This window comes from Somniosus microcephalus, chromosome 32 (assembly GCF_052327205.1).
Source record: "Somniosus microcephalus isolate GS21.2 chromosome 32, FLI_Smic_1.0, whole genome shotgun sequence".
Classification (NCBI taxonomy): domain Eukaryota; kingdom Metazoa; phylum Chordata; class Chondrichthyes; order Squaliformes; family Somniosidae; genus Somniosus; species Somniosus microcephalus.
Window position 1 is genome coordinate 19,007,583 of NC_141018.1, and position 19,149 is coordinate 19,026,731.

At 47.2% G+C, this 19,149-nt stretch overlaps 1 protein-coding gene and 1 long non-coding RNA gene across 4 annotated transcripts in view; one reads left to right on the top strand and one right to left on the bottom strand.

The window, feature by feature from the left end:
- The window catches only part of LOC147097321 (uncharacterized), a 33,584-nt gene extending 31,744 nt beyond the window's left edge, over positions 1-1,840 (top strand). The window contains exons 3-4 of the long non-coding RNA XR_015074355.1: positions 584-709; positions 1,739-1,840. This is a non-coding gene — a long non-coding RNA (uncharacterized LOC147097321). The remainder of the gene's footprint in view (positions 1-583; positions 710-1,738) is intronic.
- malt3 (MALT paracaspase 3) overlaps positions 1-19,149 on the bottom strand; it is a 156,521-nt gene that overhangs the window by 76,439 nt on the left and 60,933 nt on the right. For 2 of the 3 annotated variants that reach the window (XM_085972197.1, XM_085972195.1), the window contains 5 exons: positions 15,994-16,172; positions 9,995-10,094; positions 7,081-7,128; positions 4,342-4,395; positions 1,851-1,877 (listed from right to left, as the gene is read on the bottom strand). In XM_085972197.1, coding sequence (XP_085828323.1) covers positions 1,851-1,877; positions 4,342-4,395; positions 7,081-7,128; positions 9,995-10,094; positions 15,994-16,172 — 408 coding nt within the window. The remainder of the gene's footprint in view (positions 1-1,850; positions 1,878-4,341; positions 4,396-7,080; positions 7,129-9,994; positions 10,095-15,993; positions 16,173-19,149) is intronic. The other variant, XM_085972196.1, reaches the window with a different exon arrangement.

The following is a 19,149-nucleotide window of genomic DNA, read 5'->3' on the forward strand; positions in this document are numbered from 1 at the left end:
GATCTTTTACATCCACCTGAGAGGGAAGATGGGGCCTCGGTTTAAAGTCTCATCCGAAAGATGGCACCTCCGACAGTGCAGCACTCCCTCGGTACTGCGTTGGAGTGTCAGCCTAGATTTTGTGCTCAAGTCTCTGGAGTGGGACTTGACTCAGAGTCGAGAGTCACAACTGACATCTAGCTCGCACCTTCCACTTGCAGTGACTTCTGAAACTAATGTCGATTCAGTAAAGGAAACCATGGAGTAGGAGTATTGGGGGGGCGGGGGAAGTCCCAGCAGCTCCGCTAACCCTAACGCTACTCATTATCTAATGGTACAACGAAGCGAGAGAATCAGTCGATAAAGCAGTTCTGGTTCTGCTAACCGTTTGAGGCCATTCCTGTGAATGTGATATCTAGAAGTATACCTTATTCTCCGTAAAGCTAAAGAACTGGAAGTAAGCGCCTCCCGGGTTTAGTAATGGAATTTCTGCAGAGGTTCTCTAGCAGCAGATCGACGGAACCCCTCCAGAGAAAATGTAAACGAGCGGTTTGTAGCCAACCGCTAAAACACGCAAACTAACAATAGCCAACTGTTTCTCTAGAGATTCCGCTCATCTTCTGCCAAAGTTACAGTGGGAGAGCAAGAGAACCAGGGCCCTTATCTTTATCGTGACACAGGGAGCAAAACAGGCCTCTTGATGTCAGAAAATGTGGCATTCTGCTGACAGGTAAGCAGTCTGGACTACAGTTATACTTGGTGAGACCACACCTGGAGTACTGTGTGCAGCTTTGGTCTCCTTATTCAAGAGAGGATATACTTGCCATAGAGGGAGTGCAGCGAAGGTTTACCAGACTGATTCCTGGGATGGCAGGACTGTCGTACGAGGAGAGATTGGGTCGACTAGTCCAGTATTCACTAGAGTTTAGAAGAATGAGAGGGGACCTCATTGAAAAGTATAAAATTCTGACCGGGCTAGGCAGACTGGATGCAGGGAGGATGTTTCCCCTGGCTGGGGGGTCTAGAACGAGGGGTCACAGTCTCAGGATACGGGGTAGGACATTTAGGACTGAGATGAGGAGAAATTTCTTCACTCAGAGGGCGGTGAACCTGTGGAAGTCTCTACCACAGATGGCTGTGGAGGCCAAGTCACTGAATATATTTAAGGCGGCGATGGATAGATTTCTAGACACAAAAGGCATCAAGGGGTATGGGGAGAGAGCAGGAATATGATATCGAGATAGAGGATCAGCCATGATCTCATTGAATGGCGGAGCAGGCTCGAAGGGCCGAATGGCCGACTCCTGCCCCTATGTTTCTATGTTTCTATGGACAACTGCAGTAACCCATCTTGCTCGAACAGAGCCACAATTTCAGTATCGATGATCCCTTCCTGTGACTAATCTCCAGCCTGCCCCCAATACAAAGCCTTCTAGGTCAAACCCCGTTAGCAGCTCATCACAGTACGATACCCTTCATCTACCACAAAACAGGGCTTTGGCGAATGCGCCTTTTTTTTGGCTGGCTTCCTGTAATTCTGCATATTTCGTGAAGCCTTAAATCAGACAAACAGCTTTCCCCATTAATGGGCAAAATAGGGCGAGATGAATTAAGGAGGGAGGAGGCTCACATGGACTATAGACACACCAGCATTGACCCGTTGGGCTGAATGGCCTGTTTCCCTTCTATGCAAAAAGGTAACTAGATAATTTGTAAAAAAATTATAACTATGACATCATTTTTTGTTTCTGATTTACAGCTCTTGCTGATGGGAAATGTCACTTCCTGAGGAGGTCGTGTCGGTGTTTTATGTGGATGGATCGCAAAACCCAAACGCCACCCGCAAATAAATAAAGATAATTGTGACATACCGCACAGTCTGGCTTCTTGAGGTGTGTCTGAAAGGGAAAAGAAAGAGAGAGAGTTAGAACACCAGAAGAGCAAACAAAAGATCATGCCCTTTCTTGTTAATAAGTCAGAAGGAACATTGTGGGAAGATTAAGCTGGGCCATTTGTATCCATAAAGTCAAGCAATTGGCAGTGAATCTCGGCTTCCGTTAACAGTGCTGGCATCCTGGTGAGACTGTGGGCATTCGTGAGGTTACCGTGGCAACACTGTGGACCTCCATAGCACACAGATCAAGAGACGGGTTGCCGGACCTACGATATCGATGAGTGGGGGGTCAGCAATGAAACAACACACCAGAGGGCCAATTGTAACTCGGCCCCTCGCTTGCATAGGGGCTGGTGGGCCAAAAACTGCAGCGATGCACTTGCTGCCCGGCTCCTGCGGCAATCTCCCCGCCGCCATGTTGCCTTCACAAGGGTGACCTGCGCGCCTACCTGAAGCAGGCGGGAGCCTCGTTAAAGTCTGCAACTCGGGCTCCTGTTACGTACATAGGACCCCGGTTGCAGTTTTGAGGTACATCTGTTTGGAGTTTGCGCTGTGCACACTCCTCCCATTTCTACCAAAGGCGGTGAGTAACCCGATCCTTAAAGGGACCACCGGTGGCCGTGCACAAACCGGCCTGGGATATGTCTGAATTATTTTTTTGGGGGTGGAGTCGGAGTGCTCCTCCAGAGCTCCAAAAACAAATCCGGGGACCGCTGCCGGCTTGTCCGAGGCACACCCTCAAGATCGCCTCTCTCCGACACCACCCCTGCCGCCCCCCCCCCCCCCACCCAGGCTCCTGACTGTTGGCCAGCTCAGTGTGGGGGGGGGGGGGGAGCTGATTTCCTGCCCTCCCAGAACTGAAGAGACGCAGTCTGGCACACACAGCCTCTCCTTCTTCTTCTTACGCAGTCCCTCGGGACCGAGGATGACTTGCTTCCACATTAAGAATGAGTTCTCAGGTGACTGAGGAGTCCAATGCAGGACCTACAGTCTCTGTCACAGGTGGGGCAGACGGTGGTTGAAGGGGCGGGTGGGTGGGGTGCTTGGGTTGACGTGCGCTCCTTGCGCTTGGCTTCCGCTTGCTCCCGGCGAAGAGACTCGAGGTGTTCGGCGCCTCCCCGGATGCTTCTCCTCCACTTTGTGCGGTCTTGGGCCAGGGATTCCCAGGTGTCGGTGGGGATGTTACACTTTTTCAAGGAGGTTTTGAGGGTGTCCTCGAAGTGTTTCCTCTGCCCACCTGGGGCTCTCTTGCCGTGTCGGAGCTCCGAGTAGAGCGCTTGTTTTGGGAGTCTCGTATCAGGCATGCGGACACACACAGCTAGCCAGTGGAAGGTGAACGAGGCTCGGGCCTGGCGGGAACGAGGCGCGGGCCTCCCGCTGGCGGGAACGGACGAGTGGCAGGTGCACTCAGAGTCTGCAACAGGCGAGGTTTCAGAACAGCGACTCTTTCATACAAAAGTAGGGAGGCTATGCTTCAGTTATACAGGGCATTGGTGAGACCACATCTGGCGTACAGTGTACAGTATTGGTCTCCTTATTTAAGGAAGCATGTAAATGCGTTGGAAGCAGTTCAGAGAAGGTTTACTAGACTAATACCTGGAATGGGTGGGTTGTCTTATGAGGAAAGGTTGGACAGGCTAGGCTTGTATCCGCTGGAGTTTAGAAGAGTAAGAGGTGACTTGATTGAAACATGTAAGATCCTGAGGGGCCTGGACAGGGTGGATGTGGAGAGGATGTTTCCTCTTGTGGGAGAATCTAGAACTAGGGGTCACTGTTTAAAAATAAGGGGTCGCCCATTTAAGACAGAGATGAGGAGAATTTTTTCTCAGAGAGGGTCGTGAGTCTTTGGAACTCTCTTCCTCAGAGGGCGGTGGAAGCAGAGTCTTTGAACATTTTTAAGGCAGAGGTAGATAGATTCTTGGTAAGCAAGGGGGTGAAAGGTTATCGGGGTAGGCGGGAACGTGGAGTAATCGGATCAGCCATGATCTCACTGAAAGGCGGAGCAGGCTCGAGGGGCCGAGTGGCCGACTCCTGCTCCTAATTCGTATGTTCAGAAAGTGACACGGAATTGTAGGCAATGTCAACAAAAGAACTAATACAAAAGGCTCACAGCAGAACTATGCAGGTTTGTGAGCGGGGCGGGGCAGGCGGAAGGTTAGGGCTTCCTGGCTGTATCTGACCCACAGGTGTGTGGCGATTCAGATAAAAACATTTCCTTTTTAAGTAACAAATAAGTCAACATCCAACATGTAATAAAGCAGATTTAATTTGCTTAACAGAGGAATAGGCCAACAGTAAGAGGTTTTGTACACGAAAGTTGTGGTTTACAGCTCAGGAATGGTTACGGGATTGGACATTTTCCCCTTGCTGCCCATCGCAGGTTTCAGCTGGAACAGGTTTACCAAAGGAAGGACATTTCCTTTCTTGCTTCACAGCTACACGCAATGATGAAACAAATTCAGTAATACCTGGCTTCTTGCAGACTGTCTGGGGCTTTACTGTTACCTTCCGCTCACGGGAGTCTGGAAATGAATCACAGCATGTTACTACATCGCCATAACATGCCAAAAACGGTCTGGGCCTTTAAACATACCTCAGTGAGCCAGCATGCTCCCTTGAATATAGAAGATTAAGGAGTGATCTAATTGAGGTGTTTAAGATGATTAAAGGTTTTGATAGGGTAGATGGAGAAAAACTCTCCTCTGGTGCAGGAGTCCAGAACACGGGGGCATAACCTTAAAATTAGATCTATGCCAGTCAGGGGTGATGTCAGGAAGCACTTCTTCACACAAGGGTAGTGGGAATCTGGAACTCACTCCCCCAAAAAGCTGTTGAGGCTGGGGGGAGGGTCAATTGAAAATTTCAAAACTGAGGTTGATAGAATTTTGTACAGTAAGGGTTTTAAGAGTTACGGAACCAAGGCGGGTAGATGGAGTTAAGATACTGATCAGCCATGATCTAATTGAATGGGGGAACAGGATCGAGGGGCTGAATGGCCTCCTCCTGTTCCTATGTTCCTTTTCACCATTAGGATCCAAATCCAGCCCAGACTGCAGGGATGACCGTCTCCTCTCTCTGCTTATAAGAATCCTGTGTGAAGCGAGTTTGGAAGTTCTCAACTTAATTCCCTGAGCTACAGGCCGACGGAACAAAAGCAAGATTAACCAAATACACTTTACAAAGGACTCGCAGTTGGCAAAGGAACACACTGGGCGGGATTCACAGCCGGCACACCCGGCAGAATTCACACCCGGCAGACAGGGCGGGATTCACAGCCGGCAGACAGGGCGGGATTCACAGCCGGCACACCCGGCGGGATTCACACCCAGCACACCCGGCGGGATTCACTGCCGGCACACCCGGCGGGATTCACTGCCGGCACACCCGGCAGGATTCACTGCCGGCACACCCGGCGGGATTCACTGCCGGCACACCCCAGTTTGAGAGGTGAAACCACCACACAGGACGTTCCAATTTTAAAATTGGATCTTTAAGAACATAAGAATTAGGAGCAGGAGTAGGCCGTACGGCCCCTCAAGCCTGCTCCGCCATTCAATAAGATCATGGCTGATCATCGACCACTTTCCCGCCCAATCTTCATATCCCTCGATTCCCCTAGAGTCCAAAAATCTATCGATCTCAGCCTTGAATATACTCAAAGACTCGGCATTCACAGCCCTCTGGGGCAGAGAATTCCAAAGATTCACAGCCCTCTGAGTGAAGAAATTCCTCCTCATCTCGGTCCTAAATAGCTGACCCCTTATCCTGCGACTAGGACCCCTAGTTCTAGACACTCCAGCCAGGGGAAAGAACCTGTTAATATCAACCCTGTCAATCCCCTTCAGAATCTTGTATGTTTCAATGAGATCACCTCTCATTCTTCTAAACTCCAGAGAGTATCGGCCCAATCTACTCAATCTCTCATCATAGGACAGCCCTCTCATCCCAGGAATCAATCTAGTGAACCGTTGTTGCACCGCCTCCAAGGCAAGTATATCCTTCCTCATATAAGGAGACCAAAACTGTGCCCAGTACTCCAGGTGTGGTCTCACCAAGGCCCTGTACAATTGTAGCAAGACTTCCTCACTCTTATACTCCAACCCCCTTGCAATAAAGGCCAACATGTCATTTGCCTTCCTTATTGCTTGCTGTACCTGCACGCTAGCTCTCTGTGTTTTGCACGAGGACACCCGGATACCACTTCCTTAACAATGGATTCCAGCATTTTCCAGATGACTGATGTCAAGCTAACTGGCCTGTAGTTCCTGGTTTTCTCCCTCCCTCCTTTCTTGAATAGCGGGGTTACATTTGCGACCTTCCAATCCACTAGGACCGTTCTAGAATCTAGTGAATTTTGGAAGATCAAAACCAATGCATCCACTATCTCTGCAGCCACCTCTTTTAGAACCCTAGGATGCAGGCTGTCAAGTCCAGGGGATTTGTTGGCTTTTAGTCCCATTAGTTTCTCTAGTACTTTTTCTCTGCTTATATTAATTACGTTAAGTTCCTCACCCTCATTAGACCCTTGGTTCCCCATCATTTTTGGTATGCTTTTTGTGTCTTCTACTGTGAAGACAGATACAAAATATTTGTTTAACGTTTCTGCCATTTCCTTATTCCCCATAATAATTTCTCCTGTCTCAGCCTCTAAGGGACCAACTTTTGCTACTCTCTTCCTTTTTACATACTTGTAGAAGCTCTTACAATCTGTTTTTATATTTCTTGTTAGTTTTCTCTCATATTCTATTTTTTCCCTTTTTGGCCATCCTTTGCTGGTTTCTGAAACTCTCCCAATCCTCAGGCTTACTGCTATTCTTCGCAGCATTAGAAGCTTCTTCTTTCAATCTAATGCTATCCTTAACTTCTTTAGTTAGCCATGGATGGATCACTTTTCCCGTGGGGTTTTAGTTTCTCAATGGAATGTATTTTTGTTGAGAATTATGACAATTTTTAAAAAATGCTAGTCACAGCTTATCTACCGCCATACCTTTTAATCTATTTTTCCAATCTACCTTAGCCAACTCGCCCCTCATACCTATGTAATTGGCTTTATTTTAGTTTCAGACTCTAGTTTTGGATTTAGACAAGTCACTCTCAAACTTAACGTAAAATTCTATTCTGCCCCAGAGGATCCTTTACTATGAGATTGCTAACACTTGTAGCATTTCCAATAAACATTGATGCGAACAAGAAAAACTAGTTCTTACCCGTCTCCCTGAGGGAAGGTAATGATATTGCTATAGCGATGTTTTCAACTGCAAGAGAGAATGAAATGAGATTTAATTAAAACATTGTAAATGGCTCACTTACATGCCTAGAACAGGAACACCAGAACAGGCCACCAGCAAACACGTGAACATCTCCTCGCATCGATCAGAGGCCAGTTAATGAAAAAAGTTGCAGGGCATTACCAGGGAAGCACTCCGTGGCTGAATTCCAGAAAGCACAGCCTTCGATTGTTGGTATCTACAATCATTATTATGGAGCAGAGGTATCCCAGATCCTGTACCCGTTCCTTTATCCTCAGCCGAGGATTCCCCTCTCCCGTGGTTGGCACGGCCCTCGACCATGTCCGTTCCATTTCCCGCACTTTTGCTCTCACCCCTTCTCCCTCCCAGAACCACGACAGGGTTCCCCTGGTCCTCACCTTTCACCCCACCAGCCTCCACATTCAATGGATCTTCCTCCGCCATCTCCAGGGTGATCCCACCACCAATCGCATCCTCCCCTGCCCTTTCAGCATTCCGAATGGACCGCTCCCTCCGCAACACCCTGGTCCACTCCTCAATCATCCCCAATAGCCCCTCTCCTCCCCACGGCACCTTCCCGTACAAGCGCAGGAGATGCAACACCTGCCCTTTTACCTCCTCCCTTCCCACTGTCCAGGGCCCCAAACACCCCTTCCAGGTGAAACAGCGACTTACTTGTATTTCTTGCAATTTACTATACTGTATTCGCTGCTCATGATGCAGTCTCCTCTACATTGGAGAGACCAAACGCAGATTGGGTGACCGCTTTGCGGAACACCTCCGGTCAGACTGTAAGGGGGACCCCGAGCTTCTGGTCGCCTGTCATTTTAATTCTCCGCTCCACTCCCTCTCTGACCTCGGCCTCTTACACTGTTCCAATGAAGCTCAACAGAAGCTCGAGGAACTGCGCCTCATCTTTTGATTAGGCACTTTACAGCCTTCTGGACTCAAGATCGAGTTCAACAATTTCAGACTATAACCCCGCCCCTCTTTTTTCACATGGCAGTTGTTGATGATTCTACCAGCCCCATTTGCAACATTTAATCTCTCCTGCCTTCCATCCTATCATAGACCATCCCTTTTATTCTTTCTTCCCCTCCCCCACCCCCTCTCCCTACCTCTGCACCGGCTTAAAACCTGTTACATCTCTAACTTTTTCCAGTTCTGACGAAGGGTAACAGACCTGAAACGTTAACTCTGTTTCTCTCTCCACAGCTGCCTGGCCTGCTGAGTGTTTCCAGCATTTTCTGTTATTCCTGTACCTGTATGGCTGGTTATGGTGAGTTCCAGAAGATTTTAAGCATTTAAGACACTCTTTAAAATCTACTTCTTTGACCAAGCTTTTGGTCCTCTCTCCCAATATCTCCTTATAAGGTTCGGTGTCAAATTTTATTTGAGAACACTCCTGTGAAGCACCTTGGGAAGTTTTACTACCTTAAAGACGCTATATAAATACAAGTTGTTGCTGTTGTTAAGGGGGAAGCTAGATAAGTACATGAGGGAAAACATGGACAAAGGAGCTGAACTCCAGGGAGGTGAGGTGAGAGTGACTGCCCTTGACATCAAGGCAGCATTTGACCAAGTGTGGCATCAAGGAGCCCTAGTAAAACTGAAGTCAATGGGAATCAGGGGGAAAACTCTCCACTGGCTGGAGTCATACCTAGCACAAAGGAAGATGGTTGTGGTGGTTGAAGGTCAATCATCACAGCCCCAGGACATCGCTGCAGGAGTTCCTCAGGGCAGTGTCCTAGGCCCAAACATCTTCAGCTGCTTCATCAATGACCTTCCCTCCATCATAAGGTCAGAAGTGGGGATGTTCGCTGATAACTGCACAGTGTTCAGCGCCATTCACAACTCCTCAGATAATGAAGCAGTCCATGCCTGCATGCAACAAGACCTGGACGACGCTCAGGCTTGGGCTGATAAGTGGCAGGTAACATTCGCGCCACAGGAGTGCCAGGCAATGACTATCTCCAACAAGCGAGAGTCTAACCACCTCCCCTTGACATTCAATGGCATTACCATTGCCGAATCCCCCACTATCAACATCCTGGGGGTCACCATTAACCAGAAACTTAACTAGATCAGCCACATAAATACTGTGGCAACAAGAGGAGGTCAGAAGCTAGGTATTCTGCGGTGAGTGTCTCACCTCCTGACTCCCCAAAGCCTTTCCACCATCTACAAGGCACAAGTAAGGAGTGTGATGGAATACTCTCCACTTGCCTGGATGAGTGCAGCTCCAACAACACTCAAGAAGCTCGACACCATCCAGGACAAAGCAGCCCACTTGATTGGCACCTCATCCACCACCTTAAACATTCACTCTCTCCACCACCGGCGTACCGTGGCTGCAGTATGTACCATCTACAAGATGCACTGCAGCAACTCGCCAAGGCAGCACCTACCAAATCCGCGACCTCTTCCACCTAGAAGGACAAGGGCAGCAGGCGCATGGGAACACCACCACCTCCAAGTTCCCCTCCAAGTCACACACCATCCTGACTTAGAAGTATATCGCTGATCCTTCATCGTCGCTGGGTCAAAATCCTGGAACTCCCTCCCTAACAGCGCTGTGGGAGTACCTTCACCACACGGACTGCAGCAGTTCAAGAAGGCGGCTCACCACCACCTTCTCAAGGTCAACTAGGGATGGGCAATAAATGCTGGTCTTGCCAGTGATGCCCACATCCCATAAGCAAATTAAAAAAAGGGATAGAAGGATATGTTGATAGGGTGAGATGAAGAAGAGTGGAAGGAGGCTCGTGTGGTGCATAAACACCAGCCAAATGGCCTGTTTCTGCGCTGTAAATTCTATGTCATTCTCTATAATTCTGCGACACGTTAGCAACAGTGCCGTTGCGGTATTTACCTACGCTCACATCAGCAGCAGAACTCCAGCACTCCTGTCCCCGGTCATTGGTGACTGCACACAAGTACGTCCCATGGTCTCTCATCTCAGTCGAGGCTATCTAAGCACAGAGAAAATAAAACGGACATTCATCAATACAGCCGGCACAGTACAGCATGTAACCGGTGGTCTAGCGGTGGGGATTCAGCGATCTCACCTCCACGGCCCGGGTTCACTCAGGGGATTCGTTTGCACTCGCGTGGAGGGTACGGAACAACACAGACTGGTTGGGCCGAATGGCCAGTTATAACTTCTTTGTCTTTTTCATAACCAGAAGGCAAACCATAAAAAGGGCAACCGAGTCACGGTAATGAATGAAAGACATAGAGCCCCTGAACCAAACTGTCCTGTATTTGCATTTTGGCTATTGTCTACATGACCTCTCTGATCTTTGGCATTGTTGCTCCTGCCGCAGGTGGATTATTAGGAGTGCTGCTCGTGCTTCTAGTCTGTAGATCACTTGGCGTGTTTGTCGGTGGTTCACTAGCCCACAAAGGAATGCCACGGTGAACTCTAGCCACCCTGCATTAAATTAGGAACATAGGAACCGGAGGAGGCCATTCAGACCCTCGAGCCTGTTGCACCATTCAATTAGATCATGGCTGATCTGTATCTTAACTCCATCTACCCGCCTTGGTTCCTTTATACTCTTGCCTAATAAAAATCTATCCATCTCAATTTCAACATTTTCAACTCTGACAAAGAGACCTAAAAAGAGGCGGAAATTGTGATAGTACTCCCTTTGAGATGTTGTGGCAATTTCATAATAAGTACTTAAGAACATAAGAAAGAGGAGCAGGAGCAGGCAAGTCGGCCCCTCGAGCCTGCTCCGCCATTCAATAAGATTATGGCTCATCTTCTGCCTTAACTCCACCTTCCCGCACTATCCCCATATCCCTCGATTCCCTTTGTATCCAAAAATCTATCGCTCTCTTTCTTGAATATACTCTTCGACATACTCATGCCAGTGTCTTTCAGTTCAAAACGGTAGGTGACTTTTTACGGTAATTAAAGCAAGAAACCAACTTCTCATGCTAGGAATCGGTGTAGGCAAACTATGGAACAGATGCGCAGTATATGCCTAATGTTTAGGACCTTCAGACGTACTTGTCTGCAAATGTGATCTATGGTCCATTTCCTTTAAAAGGGATATAGATAGGTTAAGTGAGTGGGCAAAAATTTGGCAGATGGCGTATAATGTGGGAAAATGTGACGTTATCCGCTTTGGAAGGAAGAATGAAAAAACAAATTATTATTTAAAGGGAGTGAGAGTACAAAATGCTGCGGTACAGAGGGATCTGGGGGTCCTAGTGCATGAAACACAAAAAGTTAGCATGCAGGTACAGCAAGTAATTAGGAAGGCTAATGGAATGTTGGCCTTTATTGCAAGGGGGATGGAGTATAAAAGTAGGGAAGTTTTGATGCAACTTTACACGGCGCTGGTGAGACCGCACCTGGAGTACTGCGTACAGTTTTGGTCTCCATATTTAAGGAAGGATTTACTTGAAGGGATAATTACAGTCCTAGCCCTTTTCGGGCTACCCCAGATCAGGCGTGTTCCCCAGACGTTAACCTTCAACTAATGTTAGAGGTAGCCGAATTCTATAAGACGCTTAAATGGGTCTTAAGTTCCAGACTATCTCTTCCTAAAGGAAAGGAACGACGTGAAGATGTTACCGTCCTCCGGATAGCACTTTTAATAAGTTTAACTTGACTGTAACCTTCCGGATATTATGAGGGTCCGGAAAACCCCACAGAATTCTGCAACTCCTCACAAAAGAGTATACAGAAATTGAGTTTGCGAGCTTGATACAGAAATACTAATTGAGACATTTCTAAAAATATATACATTTATTGAAGAACCGACATTCAGTTAACAGCTGATAAGTCAATCGTGACTTTAACAGTTCAAAATACAAATAGCTTACATTTTCTTATTCTCCGAGATCCTTATTCTCAAATCTTATCTTCGTACATTTTTACATTTCTTATTCTTAATCCAGAATATCCACCAAAATCAAATAAGAGTTCCTTGATCCCCGAGACTTAAAAAGCTAAAAACTTAGAGCGTGCCCCTGAAGTTGAGAATCGCTTGCCCATTTCCAGCGACTTCTGCCTTTCCATCTGAAAAGCTCTATTCTTATACCTTTTTTTTGGTGGTTTTTCCTTTGAAGTTTTCTGCTGATGTAAGCTAATTATCTCTAGTCATTCTTTATTGAATTCTTTCTATTCTTACTGTCATTTCAGCTGCTAACTCTCAGACTTCCGTCTGTTGTTTAGGTGTTCAAAACGTATCATAAAATAGCTCTAACTTATGTATCTATTTGATGCCATTTTTATCGAAGGTCTTCCATTCAATTCTAAAATGACCTAGCTGTTTGAAAACAGACGTCATGTCTACTAACTATTCAATTCTCAATACAAACACAATGTAATTGCTTGGTGTATCTATTGAAGGTATATTTTCAAAGTGTTCTGTAGGTATCTTTTACAGCATATAAATCAAAAACACTTCAACTGAGTAGTTACTTGTTTACTAACTATCTCAGTTGGTTGTACCACAGACATCATGTCTGCTTGCTTCATTTGATATGATATTATGACGGCATATGGTTGTTTAATGTTCTAAGTTTCTGTTTCCGAGTGTTAGTTTATAACACTTTAAACTGGGTGATGTATTGTGTTTCTTCCAAAGCTTAGACTTTCTGGAAGCACCAATGGTTTGCTTCAATAGGGCCATTGTTTCTTGGTCAATATCCCATTCCCATTTCAAAAGCTTGTATGGTGTTATACAGCTTTTGTTAACAACTGATCTTTATCTCAGAAGCCTGTGTTGCCGAGGCTTTCCAGACTTTTAAACCCAGTATGTCATGTATTAATATCAGAAATCTGTTCATAGGATGGTGTATCTCTTGGAATATGGCTTTTTCCTTTACATACTTGCACTGGAGGCAGGGCAGAGAAGGTTCACTAGGTTGATTCCTGGGATGAAGGAGTTGACACATGACGAAAGGTTGAGCAGGTTGGGCCTATACTCATTGGAGTTTAGAAGAATGAAAGGTGATCTTATTGAAACATATAAGATTCTGAGGGGCTTGACATAGAGACATAGAAGATAGGAGCAGGAGTAGGCCATTCGGCCCTTCGAGCCTGCTCCGCCATTCAATGAGATCATGGCTGATCATCCAAATTCAGTACCCTGTCCCTGCCTTCTCCCCATAGCCCTTGATCCCTTTAGCCTCAAGAAATATATCCAATTCTTTCTTGAATATATTTAATGAACTGGCCTCCACCGCCCTCTGTGGCAGACAATTCCACAGGTTCACCACTCTCTGGGTGAAGAAATTCCTCCTCATTTCAGTCCTAAATGGCTTACCCCTTATCCTTAGACTATGACCCCTGGTTCTGGACTCCCCAGCCATCAGAAACATCCTTCCTGCATCTAGTCTGTCCAGGCCTGACAGAATTTTATAGGTTTCGATGAGATCCCCTCTCAATCTTCTAAACTCCAGTGAGTATAAGCCCAATCGACACAATCTCTCCTCGTACGTCATTCCTGCCATCCCAGGTATCAGCCTGGTGAATCTTCGCTGCACTCCCTCCATGGCAAGAACATCCTTCCTCAGGTAAGGTGACCAAAACTGCACACAATACTCAAGGTGTGGTCTCACCAAGGCCCTGTACAACTGCAGCAAGACATCCTTGTTCTTGTACTCGAACCCTCTTGCTACGAAGGCCAACATACCATTTGCCTTCTTAACCGCCTGCTGCACCTGCATGCTTACCTTCAGCGACTGGTGCACAATAACACCCAGGTCTCTTTGCACTTCCCCTTCTCCCAATCTATTGCCATTCAAATAATAATCTGCCTTCCTGTTTTTGCCACCAAAGTGGATAACCTCACATTTATCCACATTATAGTGCATTTGCCATGTTTCTGCCCAATCACCCAACCTGTCCAAATCGTTTCACGACATCCTCCTCACAGCTTACCCTCCCACCCAGCTTTGTGTCGTCTGCAAATTTGGAGATATTACATCCAATTCCCTCGTCCAGATCATTAATATATATTGTGAACAGCTGGGGTCCTAGGACCGATCCCTACGGTACCCCACTAGTCACTGCCTGCCACTCGGAAAACGACCCGTTTATTCCAACTCTTTGCTTTCTGTCGATGGGTAGATGCTGAGTGGATGTTTCCCCTCGTGGGGGAATCTAGAACTAGGGGGCATAGTTTCAGGATAAGGGCTCGCCCTTTTAAAACAGAGATGAGGAGGAATTTCTTCTCTCAGAGGGCCGTGAATCTTTGGAATTCTCTACCCCAGAGAGCCGTGGAGGCGGAGTCACTGAATATATTCAAGGCGGAGATTGACAGATATTTGAACTACAGGGGAGTCGAGGGGTATGGGGAGAGAGCGGGAAAGTGGAGTTGAGGCCAAGATTGGATCAGCCATGATCTTATTGAATGGCGGAGCAGGCTCGAGAGGCTGATTAGCCTGCTCCTGTTTCTTATGTTCTTAAACCTCAACAGCTTTTTGAGGGAGAGTGTTCCAGATTTCCACTATCCTTTCTGTCCCAAAGAACCTGCGTATATTAAACTTGCTTTTCATTATATCATCCTCAGGCCCGAGCGTTGATCACACCTCATTCTGACCTTCTTTGTCCGTTAGCGCATTCAGCATCCTAGAGTGTGTTACAGTCGTGTTTATTTAATAGTGCACACAGCACGAGGCCAATAGACTGCAAGTTCAAACCAAGAATCAAATAATCTCCTGTCTTGTAGCACTGCAGCACTGGGCCAATGATATACTCCCACTCCAAATCAGTATTTCAGTAATTTGGGGTCATTTGAACATTTGCCGATAATGTAAAACAGGCGATATCGGATTGGCTGCCCGTTATACACCTTTCCCGATTTACACTGTCACTGAAATTTCAAATGACCCCCTTTCACTCCAAACCGTGCTACGATATTGGGCCATTCAAATACTGCATCACCTTCAGCATTGTATTAGTGAGCCAATCAAATGCTCTTTCGCCTTTCAGCACTGTACCTCTAGACCAATCAATCAAATACTCTCACATCCTTTAGCAGTGCATTAGTGGAGTGATACCCGCCCTCCTGTATGCCTCAGAGACATGGGCCATGTACAGCAGGCACCTCAAAGCACTGGAGAGGTATCACCAACCCTGCCTCTGCAAGATCCTACAAATCCATTGGCAGGATAGGCGCATCAATGTCAGTGTTCTCGCTCAGGCCAACATCCCCAGCATCGAAGCTATGACCTCGCTCGATCAGCTCCGATGGACGGGTCACATTGTCCGCATGTCCGATAAGAGACTCCCAAAACAAGCGCTCTACTCGGAGCTCCGACACGGCAAGAGAGCCCCAGGTGGGCAGAGGAAATGCTTCAAGGACGCCCTCAAAGCCTCCTTGAAAAAGTGCAACATCCCCATCGGCACCTGGGAATCCCTGGCCCAAGACCGCACAAAGTGGAGGAGAAGCATCCGGGAAGGCGCCGAACACCTTGAGTCTCTTCGCCGGGAGCAAATGGAAGCCAAGCGCAAGGAGCGCACGTCAACCCAAGCACCCCACCCCTTCAACCACTGTCTGCCCCACCTGTGACAGAGACTGTAGGCCCCACATTGGACTCCTCAGTCACCCGAGAACTCATTCTTAATGTGGAAACAAGTCATCCTCGGTCCCGAGGGACTGCCTAAGAGAGAGTGGACCAATCGAATACTCTCGCACCCTTCAGCACTGCAGCCCTAGACCAATCAAATACTCTCGCACCCTTCAGCACTGCAGCTTTAGACCAATCAAATACTCTCGCACCCTTCAGTGTGACAGGCAAACCATACTCTCTGACTCCTCAGCAGAGCTGCATTCAGATCAATCAATTACTCTTGCATCCATTGACCGTTATTAAAAGACACAAATCTGTTCCAAGTCAACTTACTGTCAACTCCTCCTTGGTTTGGTGAGGTAACTGTATGCCATTTTTGTACCACTGGTAATTTGGAGCAGGAATTCCGAATGCAACACACCTCAAGGACGCTCTCTGGCCAACTTTTACCCTCAAGAATTCAGGCTGTAGTCCAATCACTAGCTCTCCCTGCCATCTGTGAGGTAACCCTGCTGTCAAGGTACAATACAGAGCGTCAAGGTACAATACAGTACTTAAGAAAAGCAAAATACTGCAGCTGCTAGAAATCTGAAATAAAAACAGAAAATTACAGAGAATCTACAACACAGCAACAGCCCAATCAGTGTTAAATCCTACCAAAAACTGCATTTCTAAGAAACTCCCTACCAGATTAAAACAAAAAACAAACATTTTCCGAACTCCAGATAGACATTTAATATATAGAAAAAACACAATAAAACAATTCCAGGGAGACGTTGGATGCTGCTGTTTATGGTCCACACAAAGCCTCCTCCCACCTTATTTCATCTAACACCATCAGCATAACCTTCTATTCCTTGCTCCCTCATGTACTTATCTAGCTTCACCTTAAATGTACACGTGCTATTAGCCTCAACTACTTCTTGTGGTAGCGAATTCCAACATTCTAACTACTCTCTGGGTAAAGAAGTTTCACCTGAATTCCTCTATATAAGGATATGTGGGGTTGGATTTTGCCAATGGGGAGCTTTTGGAGGCGGGACTCCCACTTGTCGGGTTTCAGTCCCGCCTCCATCAACTTCTGGCCAATCCACGCTATTTTCCCTTGATTGACCTTGTTGAGCCCGCCCAGCGGGCTGCTTTGTCCTGGATGGTGTCGAGCTTCTTGAGTGTTGTTGGAGCTGCACTCATCCAGGCAAGTGGAGAGTATCCCATCACTTGTTGAGGTCGTAGGTGAGCCATGATCTCATTAAATGGCGGAGCAGGCTCGAGGGGCCGAATGGCCGACTCATGCTCCTATGTTCAAGCAGACGGACATAAGAGAACAAACCCACACCATGGTCAAGGCTTCCAATTATATGCAGTTCCTTAGGAACTAGTTGACAATTAAGCCAGATATTCAATGGAACTTTTATGACTGCTAAACAGAAATGAAAATGCTGTAGTTGAATACAAACAGGAAGATCAACCAAAATTAGAATATTTTGCAATGCAACTGAACTTTGGTGTTGAGCAGCTCATACAGTCCTCACGTTTTGATCGGAAACTTTTCAATAGTTGCTTTGATGTTTTACGGAATATTTTAATGTTCCTGCAGTGTTTTGGTGTAATATTTCATTAAAATTGCTTAAGTCACCCCAATGGATGATTTGAATTTTTTTTGAGGAATGAAGAGTAGAGTGTAAAAGGATTTGGAGGAAGAGCAAGGAAATAGGGAGCAGAATAGATGGCCTTTAGTCGACGAGCGAACAATACCAGCACAATGGGTCAGAAGGCCGCCTTCTTCTTGCTGCCAATTCTACGATCAGAAATTTGGGCTGTTTCTATACCGCAGCAAGACTGGCCATTCAAGCACCCTACAACTTCCTGTTTGTAAGCCCCACGCTCCTCTATCCACGTAATACGGACGCATTCAAAGAGTTGTAGTCCACCAGTCTAATGCTGGTAAACACTCAGGTCAGGAAGCATCTGTGGAGAGAGAAGCAGAGTTAACGGGGGCGGGGGGGGGGGGGGCGGCGATTTTGCCAGCCCTGGGGAGGCGGGTTTGGAGGTGGGACTGCCGGGAAAATCACAGAATTTGGGGGCGGGTGCCCAACCAGCCCTCAGTACAATTTGGACAGGTTGGGTGATTGGGCAGAGGCATGGCAGATGCAGTATAATGCGGATAAATGCGAGGTTATCCACTTTGGTGGCAAAAACAGGAAGGCAGATTATTATCTGAACGGCAATAGATTGGGAGAAGGGGAAGTGCAACGAGACCTGGGTGTCCTTGTGCACCAGTCGCTGAAGGTAAGCATGCAAGTGCAGCAGGCGGTTAAGAAGGCAAATGGTATGTTGGCCTTCATAGCGAAAGGATTCGAGTACAGGAGCAAGGATGTCTTGCTGCAGTTGTACAGGGCCTTGGCGAGACCACATCTTGAGTATTGTGTGCAGTTTTGGTCGCCTTATCTGAGGAAGGATGTTCTTGCCATGGAAGGAGTACAGCGAAGATTCACCAGGCTGATACTTGGGATGGCAGGAATGACGTATGAGGAGAGATTGGGACGATTGGGCTTGTACTCGCTGGAGTTTAGAAGAATGAGAGGGGATCTCATTGAAACTTATAAATTTCTGACAGGACTGGACAGACTAGATGCAGGAAGGATGTTCCCGATGGTCGGGGAGTCCAGAACCAGGGGTCACAGTCTAAGGATAAGGGGTAGCCCATTTAGGACAGAGATGAGGAGGAATTTCTTCACCCAGAGAGTGGTGAACCTGTGGAATTCTCTACCACAGAAGGCAGTAGAGGCCAATACATTAAATATATTCAAGAAGGAGTTGGATATATTTCTTAAGGCTAAAGGGATCAAGTGATATGAGGAGAAAGCAGGGACAGGATACTGAATTTGGATCATCAGCCATGATCTCATTAAATGGCGGAGCAGGCTCGAGGGGCCAAATGGCCTACTCCTGCTCCTATCTTCTATGTTTCTAACTGCCTCCATGCCATCTTCCGAGGAGGCGGGGAGCCGTCCCGCACCGGGTCCCATCTGCTTGGAGGCGGGAAGGGGATTACAGCCACTTAACTGCCTATTAAGAGGCAGATGAGAGGATTATCCCCATATTACCCACACAAGTGCAGGCTTCCCGAAGGCTGTGAACCCCGCCAGGGTCAGCGAGGTGAGCAGTGGGTCTGCGGGGGTCAGAGGGGTGCAAAAGTGTGCTGTGAAGGTAAGTGATGGGTGCAAGTGTGGAGAGGTGAGTATGTGAGGTGAGTGAAAAGTGTTAGAAAATATTTACTTACCTTTGTTTCTTCCTGCAGGCTTCAAGAGTTGGGTATGCGGAGAGTCTCACACCTCCGCGGCAGAGATGACAGATGGCTGCTGCATTCTCCAATGCAACAACCGTCTAATTTCTGCTAAAGAAAGAGTTTTGATGAGGTCTTGAATTCAAGAACTCACCAAACTACAGAGAATGTCAGTGTTTGACAGCTTCACAGAGCTGTCAAAT